Source organism: Acanthochromis polyacanthus, chromosome 4, assembly GCF_021347895.1.
Source record: "Acanthochromis polyacanthus isolate Apoly-LR-REF ecotype Palm Island chromosome 4, KAUST_Apoly_ChrSc, whole genome shotgun sequence".
NCBI classification, from domain to species: domain Eukaryota; kingdom Metazoa; phylum Chordata; class Actinopteri; family Pomacentridae; genus Acanthochromis; species Acanthochromis polyacanthus.
In genome coordinates, this window is record NC_067116.1 from 40,853,018 (window position 1) to 40,865,408 (window position 12,391).

A 12,391-nucleotide genomic window follows, 5' to 3' on the forward strand; every position below is an offset into this window, starting at 1 on the left:
ACACACTCTCTCTCTATGTGCTGCAGATAATGCTAAGAACAACCTCTCAATTCCAGCTCTCCTCGGCGCCTAATGTGCCCTCCTTCCCCTACTGCATGCACATGGCCATTTCCATTCAGCGAGGCAGCGCTGAAAACGTGGGCGACTGTAATGGAAAACACTAACATTGTCCCTAATGGCTTCCCATCCCAGGAGAGTTTTTAAAACATATGTAAATTTATGTAAACCCCAACAGAAACACATATTTACAATAGCACAGGGTAATCACAATATGACGACATGGTGCGCTGGCCTTGCAGATGGAGGCGCCATGTGTCATTAGTCGCCTTTATCTCTTTTCCGTTTCCTGTTACGGCATCAGTGCAACAATCACTCACAGTAAGAATGAAAACGATCTGCGTTCATCTGTGGTACACTGATGGAGAGGTGGAAGGTAAAGGGAGAGCTACTGTGCCTTGAAAATAAAGGCCTTTACCTCAAGTTAGTTCATTAAACATTTAATTCAACAGAATGTGGTTCAGTACAGGTTTAAAAGACTGACTATCAAAACAAACCATAACTTGTAAAAGAGACGTGCACATGAACAACGCATCACGGTTTCACAATATTGACACTAATACAAATGAAAATATTTATGGTTTTTGTTGTTCTCATTCATGAAAGAACGCTGCACATGCCAGTAAAAAGACAATCAGGAAGCAAGTAGATCCCCCCCCCCCCTTTTCACGTTCTTATTGTGAACCCTAATTTTCCCCATTTCTCATGTGGTGACATGAATTCAGTTTGCTAAAGCATCAGCCTCCTGGTCATGCTATACAGTGTGAAATATTAAACACTGCATGTGGAGTGAATACAAAAACTGAACTTATTTCACCCTTGCTTTTCTAAGTTTAAATAGGATTGTGGATTTTGTACAAGGAAAAACATGGATCAAATTATCTAAGTCTTAAATTCAAATGTTAAACTAATATTTTTTTGAGGTACAATATAAGATAAATCAAATGTTAAAAATTGTCAATGAATGACATGCAACACATGGACAGCGGCATGCGCCTCACTTGGCTCAAGAAACTAAACAGAAATGTAAAGAAGTAAAATTCAAAATATGACATCTTAAAATAAACTGCTTTTGTAGTCAATTGTTATTAGTTTTGTTGTCACACTTTCATATTTCAGTTGTTCCAATGTGTTTAAAAGCTATAATGTTTCATGCAGTTTAAAATGTTGACATACTTAAAACAGGGACATTCATTAAAATGATCCTGGGGTCCCTTAAATCTATTTTGTTTTTTAAATAATAATGGATTAGATTTATATAGCGCTTTTCAAGGCACTCAAAGCGCTTCACAATGGATCCATTATTCATTCACTCTCACTCTGGTGGTGGTAAGCTACATTTGCCACAGCTGCCCTGGGGCAGACTGGGGCAGAAGCGTGGCTGCCAGTCCGCGCCTGGCGTTGGTGGTGGTCGGCCCCTCCGACCACCACCAACATTCACACACCAGTGTGAAAGCAGCACTGGAGGAAAGGCGGATAAAGTGTCTTGCCCAAGGACACAACAGCACATGACTAGACGAGAGTGGGAATCGAACCGCCGACCCTTCGACCATTGGACGACCCACTCTCCTACTTGATCCACAGCCGCCTGTGGGTTAGGAACAGTCAGCGGCTTTACTTTCTGCTCTGTTTGACCAGTTGTTCCACCTCCTTCATGAAGCGCAGGCAGAGCTCCTCCTGCCACGGCAGGGCCACACACTGCACCGCCACCGGCAGACCCTCGGCCCCAGTCACCGCCTGAAAACAATCACAGGCTCCCATCAGTCAGCATACAGGACTCAACACAGTCGTCTACCTCCACCTACTGACCAACTGTGGAACTTCTGTTTTACTGAAGATGGCCTGATGTGAAAGACACACCGCAACACAGAAGTTTACAAACACTTTAAAGATCATGCATATCATTGCAGGCTTGAGTTTCAGTGACTCCTATAACTGAATTTTCTAGGATGAATGATTTAAAAACCCATGCATCTTTGCCATCCCGCAAAACAACAATATTGTGCATTTTGCTTCTTTCATATCATAGGTCTCCGGAAATAAGACAAAATCTGCTGGGAAAAAATATTCAAACAATGCTAATGATTAGTTAACGTCCTTTGGACTCTTGCCTCAGCTTGGTACTATTGGTAGCCATCGGCAGGCTTCTGGTTCCATCTTTGACCTATCAGAATTGATACAGTTCATCTACAGAGTGAAGCTACTACTCTACTCCTCTCTTACATGTGGTTTGTGGACTTGGAAGGCTTTTAAAAGGGGTACGACTGTCTCTCAAGGTGCACTGTGGACGGTTTGGCAGAAATATGGGGTTCCAGGGCTGCTGCAGCAAGCCATCCAATCCTTGTACAACCGAAGTGAGACCTACATTATGTTTGTGTCCTTGGCACAAAGTCAAAAGACTTTCCTGGTGGGTGTTGGATGTGATGCTCACAGACGGGATCTCAAGGTGCAGTCAGGGTGAGAAGTGTGACAGTTAGGGAACCTCAGAGTGTCATTTGCAGATGACAGTTCTGTTGACTTCAACGCGACCTTTAGTGTGCACTGGGGCAGTTTGCAGCCCAGTGTTAGGCAGCTGGAAAAGAATCCTCGCATCCAAGTCTGAGTCCACAGTTCTGTAGGACACTGGTGGATAGCTCTCTCTGGGCTGGGATGAGCAGCTGCCTCAAGAGAAGGAGTTAAAGTATCTCAGGCTCTTGTTCATGAGTGATGGGAAAATGGAGCGCGAGGTGGACAGGCAGCTCCTGCAGAATCATCAGTAACACCAGCATTAAAGTGGATCATCATAGTGAAGAGGAAGCTGAGCCGAAAGGCAAAGTTTTTGGCTTACCAGTCAGTCTACGTTCCAACCCTCTGGGTAGTTACTGAATAAACGGGATCACAGATACAAGCAGCTGAAGCAAGTTTCATCTGCAGGGTGGCCGGGCTCAGCCTTAGAGATCAGGTAAAGAGCTCAGACATCCAGAGGGAGCTCGGGGTAGAGTCAGTCTTTCAGTGTGTCAAAATAAGACACTGGAAAGGATTCTGGCATCTGATTGGGATACCTCCTTGTGACTTCCTTTGGAAGTTTCCCTGCACATTTAATTTAAATCCCAGGCCGGATGGGATGAAATATTTCATGTGGCCTGGGAGCTGTTAAGCTTTGCTGGTGAGTGTGACGTCTGGAATGACCTGCTTTGCCTGCTGTCTCTGTGATCTGACCCAGGATAAGTGGAGGAGATTGAATGGATGGATTTTAATAAGTAATTTGACAGACGACAAAAGCAGGACACTCAGCTTGCTAAAAAGCAACAAAAGAGGAAAACTTCCAAGAGGGATGAATACTTTCTGTAAGTACTGTACATGCATTGTTGGGCATAGTTTTTTCTGTAAAAACCCCTTCATTTAAATCACTCCCATCCTGGTAGGTGTTACTTACTTCTTTGAAGAACTTGTCATACACATCCTGATAAATGCCCTCGTAATGTTTGAGCTCCTCCTCATCCTCTTTCGTCACCGTGGTAACAGGAACTACTCCAGCAGGAAAGTTGAGGAGATTGTAGAGCATTGTGTAAGTGCCTATAGCTGAAAGGACAGATGTATATGGATTATCCACTGTGTTACACCAGGCAGTCCATTAGTAATATCACTGTTCATGTCAATAATTTGGTTTAATTGGCTTACTGGTAATTTTGCCACAGTAGAAGAAGTTGTAGGCTGGTGCGATCACAGGGCACAGCAGCACATCTATGTTGCATTGCTTCCAATGTGTAATTGTTTCTTTAATGTAGTCCTAAAGAGAGCACAGTGGAATTCAGTCTCCCCTTAATGATTTCATGCATATGCAAGCATCATCTTGAGACAATTTGATCTGTAATTGGCACTATATATATAAAAAAAATTTAATCAGTAATTAACATCAAGCCATACCTCAACAGCAGCATGCTGCTCCCACAGCTTTCCAACAGATCTTAAAAAGAAGACAGAAAAAGAATCAGCATGTTTTGGCATCTTGTGAGTCACATGTAATACATGAAACTGTAGCAAATCATCATGTATAAATGACCAACTTCAAAAATATTTTCTTACCCAACTCCACAGAGAGCTCTCAGGGAGCTAGAAATACGAGGAAACTGCACACAAGGGTGGCACCAACATGCATATCGTAATTAAAGAAAACCAAGTCATACTCAAGAACTGCGTGCTCTTTTGTCCATATTTATATGTGCCTGTCACAGACAGAGGGAACTCACCCAGGGCTTGAGGAGGAATGAAAGTGCTTTCTTGAACCACATGGGAAAAGCATAGGGAAAAATCTGTTGTTTAAGAGCAGGGTCCACAGGACTCCCCACTCTGAAACACACAATAGAATTGTCACAGCCAGCTCCTGCTCTTAGTTCTTGTTTCATTTTTTTCCAGATTTACTTTGACATTTCCTGTTGTGTCTTATACTCAGTCTTTTAGTTTTTACACTCCCTGATCTTTGTCTGCTTTCCCTCTTGTGTAATTACCCGCCCTGCCAGAATGCGCGCCCCTGTGTGTGATTGTACACACACTCACAATCACCCCTTCCCTTATGTCCTTTGACAGTTCATCTTGCACCCTCTGCCAGGGCACGCACATTTTTCCCCACCAGACCCAAAAGATAGTGCATTTAGATTTCCAGTTACTTAGTAATGAAGAAGTCAACATGCTTCACCGCATCCAATGGAAAGTCATCTAATAGTTGACATATTTTAGTGTGGACCACAGCTGGTATATAACTAACAGAACAACATTGTGAAAATAGTTTTGATTATCCATCACATGCCATTTATAAACATGACGGTATCAGCTTGAGTCACTAGACCTCAGTATGAAAAAATATATACATTTATACTATCTTGTGAGTCTGACAGTAGCTATGAAGAAATATTACCAGATGAGTTACCCTTAACAATTAATGTGCATGATAAAAAAAATACATTTCAAATAGAACAACTCACAGTTTTTGGAAAAAGGTGGTACCTCCATCTGCAAGTAAACTTTTCACTATGAGGTCAAAGGTAGCGCTTATCCTCAGTGGTTGAAAAGGCACAAACTAAAGGTGCAAAGGAACACAAACTAAATATGGTTTATGTCACACATTTTATGTAACTGTGATCATATCGTGTGTGTGTGTGTTGTGGTGCCTTACAGTGTGACCTGCTTGCTCCAGCAGAGCTTTGACTTCTCTGACACTACGGACCATGCTTGGAGACGGTTGCTGGAAGCCATCGTTTTCTAGATAACCAATCCTCAGTGGTTTTGTGCTCTGGTAAATCTAAAGACAAGACAGTCTCCCTCTGTAAGACAGCTGAGTGGAAATGCAAATAAACAGGTTCTGTTTTGGTATATAACTAACAGATGTTTGTTGACAGAAGGTTGGGATCTTCTTATTTCAAGAGTTCAGTTGAGCTAAAATTAAGAAAATGGTCAATTTTCCATACGAGCTTCAACATGCAATAACCTTTTAATCACAATGATAGATCAGTACAAACATGGATAATAGTTTTCCATCTCATCACAGTTCAGTACATTCCTCCTGGTCAATCGGGCAAACAACTGGCAGCACATAGACCTATGGGGAGCTAGCTTTTAAATGATTGACCAGACAATATTTTAAATCACAACTCAGTAAACATTTTTGCTATGTGCAGATTAGAAAACTGGTACAGAGAGTGATCACAGATTTTACAGCGACCAAAAGAGATTCATCTGTTCTAGAACATCTTTTTGACCTCTTTGCAGACATACAGCACACAGACATGACAAGACCTCATGCTAAGCTAGGCTAAAGACGAACACTGAAGTTAGCAAATAAGATTTGTAAGGCATTGTGATGGTTAAATCTGAAATGGCTTTTCCTAATTTATAGTCAGTTGGAAGCAACCACTTGCAGTAATAATTTGACAAATGCCAAAGACGTGTTCACTTTCTCGCAATCAGATGAGGATTGACACCACATTCAAGTGGTAAAACTGTAGCTGAAACTAGCAGCCTTTTAGCTTAACCTTAGACAGACGAACTAGCTAATTTGGCTTCATCAATAGCGAACAAAAGTACCTACCAGCATATCTGAACCAAACTGATAAGTCAGTCTCCTTTGTTTAATCTGTACTATTTTACATTTACCAAACTAACTCTTGTCACATAACTCCATTTGAAAGCAGCAAAGTGTCATTTTTACACTTCAGTTCTTGTAGATAAGTAACAAATTAAAAAAATTAAGTGTGAGATGTGAATCCCACAGTAGAAGACACACCTGCATATTGAAAGGTAACGGTGGAACAGTGGGGTCCAAGGAAAACATGTGATCACAGAGCAACGCCTGCATACACAGAGCAAGACTATCTACATCCCGTGCCATAGGTCCAGGACTTGCCCGCACTAAAAAACACAAATCAGTGAACAAAATGTTTCATTCCAAATTAGCAATAGCCTCTTATGATGTAACTCTGCACTGACAGCAGGACACAGTTAAGTCTCCTTACCTGACTTTTGCCCTGGACAAGCGGCTTGAAAACCCTGTGAACTGAAAATAATGCAAAGAAATTCAAGATGTACACAAATTAGGCTAAAGGTGTGGCATATGACTGCACACATACACAAAACACTGCTTGAGCTCATGGTTCTGCAAAGCACTTCAATTATTTGTCCACTTGCTCAGACACAAATTGCCAAAGAACTGACACATTATCACAGTGTAGGGATCTGAGTGTCCCTGTGATCTTGGGAGTCATGTTGTTAAGGGCAATAGCGTCTCCCATGGCAAACTGGTACCCGGAGGAGGGACCAGACAAAAGGTGATTCCTAAAACCCCAGTGAAATCAAACAAACAGAAAGACTCCAACACACATGGAAAAGGGAAACCCGGCCCTCTCCTGAAGCCAGTCCTGGGAAGGGAATTCATCTAAGCAGGGTCTGGTGGCTAAGCTTTAATCTGTGGGACTCTGGCACAGCTCAAAGCAGCAACATGAGGTCACCACCTAATGGGAACACCACCCACAGGACCTGGAATTGGGACCAGGTGCTACCTAGGCATGCTGCCCCCTGGTGGCAGAGCCTTGTGAGGACATGGAACATCACCTTATTGGTGGGACAAGAACCTGAGTTGTTGTGGGAGATGAGCAACTTGGCAGTGTTGTCCAAGAACATAGGTATGTGAAAGGGTTCAAGGACCAAATCACCAACTCTGACCAGATAACAATCAGTTCTAGCACTTAAACCTCAGCTGTCCTGAAAACTAACCGAAGCAGACTTACCTTAGGCGACCTGCTGTTGGCTTTAAACCACAGATCCCACAGAATGAAGCAGGAATACGGATGCTGCCTGCTACATCAGTGCCTATGCCAAGCAAAGAGCCTCCTCCCCCAATGAGAGCCCCCTCCCCACCAGATGAACCTCCAGAGGTCTTCTGGAGGTTGTGGGGGTTCACTGTCTGCCCGTAAATAGGGTTACTGCAGTCATACCTGGAGATGAGGCAAGAAAAACAAACACAAATAAGTAATGAGAACCACAGTCTTCTCACATGTAAAAGTTCTACTGTAAAGTAACATCTGTGTAGGTTCTCAGTCATCCAGATCATGGTAATCCTTAGTGCTTCAGTAGAAGACAAAAAGGTAAGAGACAGTCCTTTAATGACAGCAGTGTTCACATTCTGGACACAGAACATAGATGCTATCAGAGAGTTAAGGATTTCATTGATGTTAAATTGGAACAGGTATCTCTAAACAGAGGAGGTAGGTGTGCAACATCACTTATCAGGTATTTACAATACAGTCTGGAGATCCCTCCCCAGTTTCACCAATAAGAACACACTGAAAACGGAAACATCTTCAGGAACCATAAAGAGAACTCCACTTGCCCTCTACTGAGACACATAGGACTGGATTTTGCAGCAACAAGTAATTGCATGAGTTCTGTGCAGTGTGTGAAAACAATGTTAACTTTGCAAAATATTAAATTATTTACGATAAAAGGCCTTGGGGCAAATTGGTTTTCACAAAGGGAATAGCTCCTTGTTTCTTCAGAACTTGAACAAGCACAGAATCCTCCTGGACAGGCTTTTCCAGATATAAGAGTACACCACAGCTTGAGTCATGACCCTTGAATTTTACAAAGAAAACAGGCAGAGAGCTTTGTGTTAGATAAAGGCACATTAAAGATGGAAACCTGAGCAATGTCATCAAGATGTAATGGATCATAAAAGTTCATACATATTTGGAAAGCCTGTCAATGTAGATACCATTCATGATGATTGAGGCACTACATAAGCACAAATACCTTATAGTCACAATTATCCTTAATGCTAACTGGAACTCCATATAAAAGACCTTCCTTGTTGGAGCCAACAGTTTCCAGCTGGTCAAAACTCTCCAGCAAAATTTCAGTGCAGCAGTTCAGCTTTTTGTGGACAGCCAGAGTCTGTTGAAAAAGGAAAAAACAGCACATCAGTACTTACACATTTCCTCTAAAAGGCTGGTTTTGTGAGACATTTGGCAAAACCTGAAAAACTGACCGGAGATTTAAAAACTGCATATCTGGTGCACTGCAACAACTTTTGGTCAAGACATTTGAATGAAGGACTGTGTATATCATTTTCCTTGCAATGAGACAAAATTCTATGCAATAAGAAATGTGTTGGAACACAAATCCAATTTTAATTTTTTATTTATTTTTTTTACCTCCCCAACATTTGACTTCGTCTAAATTTGATCTCTGCAAAGATCTTTATACGTTCTTAACCCCCATGTGACAACAAGAACCCTTTTGTTCTTTTCATGTCAGATTTCTATTATTTTCTATTTGTTGATGTGTGTGCCACAACATTTTCCAAAGTTGTGCATGGGGGAATTTAGAAATTTCAACCTCAGCTTCCTTAATGCATCAACAATACACTGTGTCCAAAAAAGTTCACTCAGGACCTTAAGGACCAAAATGTCCACACTGAAACTCCTTTAAAACTGCTAGATAATCATGCAGGCTGCTGACAACCAGCAAGACTCAAAACTCTTTAACTGAGGACAAAGGTTTTGAAAAAGTAATTCTTTCTTGTTTAATGTGATCTTATAGTTTTCCTAGAGTAGTCCAAGAAGAAGGAAACTACGTGGTGGAATTGATAAACATCAGCAGACATGTTTAATCTTATACAGCTCCAAGGAAAAAACTAAATATTGCATCAAGTTCAAAGTTGGTGTAAGTTATTAATGCATCTCAGACTGTGATAACCCACAAAAAGACCCCAAAAACCTCTTACCAGTTATATCAAAAATTTATGTATTTAAAAACAAAACAGTCACAGTACTCAAATCCTTAAAAATTAATGAATATGGTAGATATGCTTAGAATTGAGGCAAATAAAAAATTCGACTGGTTTAACCAATTTAAATTGGATAGCGATATCAGTATATAGCATTATATTTTCATAGCAGTCATTTTAACAAATTCCATTTTTCCAGTTTGTATTTTTAAAATACAAACATCATGTAAAATAACTGTCATTTAAAGGGTTAAAATTCTCAAAATTACTGAGTATTCAGTAGTTATGACAAAAAAATTTATTCAAAGTGGAAAATAATAAGTAATATTTTGAGAGCACTTTTTCCCCAGTGAGGACAATTTTGTCCTGAAGGAGCTCTGATTTTTAGAAAATGGACACTTGGTGGTTCAGTAGAAAGAAATAAACAATGAGATAGATCTGTGGAAAAGTAAACTGATTACTTGTTGAAGTGCTTGGCTTTCAGTGTTGGCCTGTTATGCAGGATTATTTATACATTTGGCATATTAGATAGTGAACCTTTTCCATGTAGGAGTGAAATACATCCTTGGGGTCCAGGGATCCTTCATGTAGTTGCTTTGTCAGCTGAGACAGGGACAGCTCCAGGATGGGAGCCAAGTTGGTTGTTTGATGCTAGAAAGGGCAGTGATGCACACAATTATTAAATGATTTATGATAAATACAGGGCTGCAACCAACAAATATTATCATTATTAGGTGATTTACTTATTCTCTCATTTCACTCAATCATTTACGCCTGAAACAATTCCAAAATCTACAGTTATGAATAAAAGTTTACATACACTTGTAAAGATCCTGTGCATCATGACAGTCTTGAGTTTCTAATAACTCCTACAACTGAGTTTCGTAAGATGGAATTATTGATAGACATAGATGAAAAAAAATAAAAACTTATATTAGGGTCTATGGAAATATGACACAATCTTCTGGGTCAAAAGTCAGTTCTGGTGATGTTAAAAGGCTACGATCAAATTTTCTTTGCAGTATGGCGCTTTACCTTCTTGCAGAAGGTCACTTTGAGCCATTTAAAAGCAGCTACAGATCCAAAAATCATCTGCATAAACAACTGTCCATCTCACTGCCTTTTAATGTGGACGATTAACATGCACACATACAGAGATCAGCCACAACATTACAACCACCGACAGGTGAAGTGAATAAAATTGATCATATTGGTACCATGGTACTGCTGAAATTCCTTGGATTTTGGCATCTTCGTTAATGAGACTTAAACACCCAAATAAACATCCCAGAAGCACACTCCCTCGTGCCAATGGCAATCGTAAGGGCCACTGTCCGACCCCCATGGAAAAATACAGCCCACCATGTCATAAAAATATCAATCAGGAACATGACAATCGCCTAAGATGTTGATTTGACCAAACTTCCTAGAGCCCATTCTGATCAAGCATCAACAGGATGCAGTGGAAGGAGTTTGATTCACAGAAGGACCACTGCACAACCCAGAGTTCCCAAAGGATCCACTGCCAACGTCCTGGTGCCACAAAAAAAACAAAAAACAAAACAAAAACAAAACAAGACAATGTCGGTGCAAATAATTAATATCTCAGACTGTCATAACAAAAAATAAAGGAAAACTGCAGCAGTATTTACACTATTTGAGTAAATGGTGTACACTGAGCATGCATTGTGAAGTTATTTGTAGAATGATGATTTGTTTTTGGAAAGATCTGGCCAAAATAAGAGGTTTAATAATAAAAAAATAACAATCTAGAGGAAAATTATGGACGAGTTGACTATAAAATTTGCAATTAAGCACTGTTGGCAATTCTTGTCTGTCTTGTCCCTGTGCAGACGACTGTAGAGTGTCTTTTTAATGTGCAACTGTTGTATAAAATAGATTTTTACTAAGCAGACACACATAAGTTGTGATTGGTTATACAAGATTTAATAACTCATAAGGAGAGACATTTTTGCCTCTTCAGTGTTAAATACCTATGAGCCCTTCTGCAGGGGGACGTTTATGAAGCTGATAACATATGATAGAACATATGAGCCTTTGCTGAGTCTGAGAGGAAAGATGTCTGAGAAACCACATGTTCTTTCACAGCTTTGAGGTCTTCAGTACTAATCAACAATGTAGAAAATTAGTAAAAGAAACAAAAACCACTGAATGAGAAGGTGTGTCCAAACTGTTCACTGCAATTTTACGAAACTTTTCCATGACATTTGTGTGTTTGAGCTTTTTTGTTTAAATCTAGAAAATACATCAGACTCAATGTTGCTGCTAGTCATTATCACATCCCAGAATGTGATTAATGAAGAATATTCCATTTCACTTATTATATGGAGGATAAATAGTTTTTGTGTGTGTTCTGCTGGAGCTACAAGTTGAAATCTTACCGACTGCTTGTACCGGATCACGGCCTCCTCTGCCCGCCTCAGGCTCTCGGTCCTCCGGTTTCTGGCTCTCTGGATCTTCTCCTTCGCCTCCCGCCCGTTGAACACCCGCCTCAGCAGCAGCAGAGTCCCAACACCGGCAACGACCGTCAGCAGAGTCGCCGTCCAGCAGTCCATCTCGGCCTCCCGAAGAACCTCTTTCATATATTCCATGTTTGCTTCGAGCAGGATTTGAAGTCTGTCTGAGGATGATGGTGACTGCAGGTATCAATGTTTGCTCAGAAAGTCGTCCATCTGGTTTTAACACCCTCAACTCAGTCGCTAACTATGCAGCTGCTCATTTGCATATTCAGTGCGTCATGACGTAGCATCGGGCGTGCCCCAGCCGGTGTTGGCAATCAGCCGGTGATAGTGTGTTGCCAAAACTCACATAATGACGAGTCAATTTGGTCTCCTCCGTGTTTGTGCAGGAACCAGTTCAGTCCTGCTTCACCAACAGAAACATAAGAAGTTGTACTTATTATGTTTCACAAAACATACTCCATAGCCTGTTATGGCTTTATGGTATATAGCATAGTATGGTCTAAGCTTTGTTTTTTACTCACTCTCAGGCTGTTTTAACACCACCAGGGTTGCAAGAAGAAGACATCTAAGCAAAACAATAATTTCATAGAACAAC

General features: G+C 40.8%; 1 protein-coding gene across 2 annotated transcripts in view; it reads right to left on the reverse strand.

Annotated features, from left to right (window-relative positions):
* Nucleotides 1-481: 481 nt before the first annotated feature.
* LOC110947594 (vitamin D3 hydroxylase-associated protein-like) overlaps nt 482-12,391 on the reverse strand; it is a 48,353-nt gene continuing 36,443 nt past the window's right edge. The window contains exons 1-15 of one of the 2 annotated variants that reach the window (XM_051946995.1): nt 11,716-12,195; nt 9,851-9,964; nt 8,338-8,478; nt 8,026-8,159; nt 7,317-7,523; nt 6,546-6,586; nt 6,317-6,441; nt 5,210-5,335; nt 5,019-5,113; nt 4,287-4,386; nt 4,123-4,166; nt 3,964-4,003; nt 3,718-3,826; nt 3,473-3,618; nt 482-1,794 (exon numbers count right to left, since the gene is read on the reverse strand). In XM_051946995.1, the coding sequence (XP_051802955.1) occupies nt 1,672-1,794; nt 3,473-3,618; nt 3,718-3,826; nt 3,964-4,003; nt 4,123-4,166; nt 4,287-4,386; nt 5,019-5,113; nt 5,210-5,335; nt 6,317-6,441; nt 6,546-6,586; nt 7,317-7,523; nt 8,026-8,159; nt 8,338-8,478; nt 9,851-9,964; nt 11,716-11,925 (1,755 nt within the window). In that variant the 5' untranslated portion in view covers nt 11,926-12,195 and the 3' untranslated portion in view covers nt 482-1,671. Of the gene's footprint in view, nt 1,795-3,472; nt 3,619-3,717; nt 3,827-3,963; nt 4,004-4,122; nt 4,167-4,286; nt 4,387-5,018; nt 5,114-5,209; nt 5,336-6,316; nt 6,442-6,545; nt 6,587-7,316; nt 7,524-8,025; nt 8,160-8,337; nt 8,479-9,850; nt 9,965-11,715; nt 12,196-12,391 lie in introns of those variants that run through there. The other variant, XM_051946997.1, reaches the window with a different exon arrangement.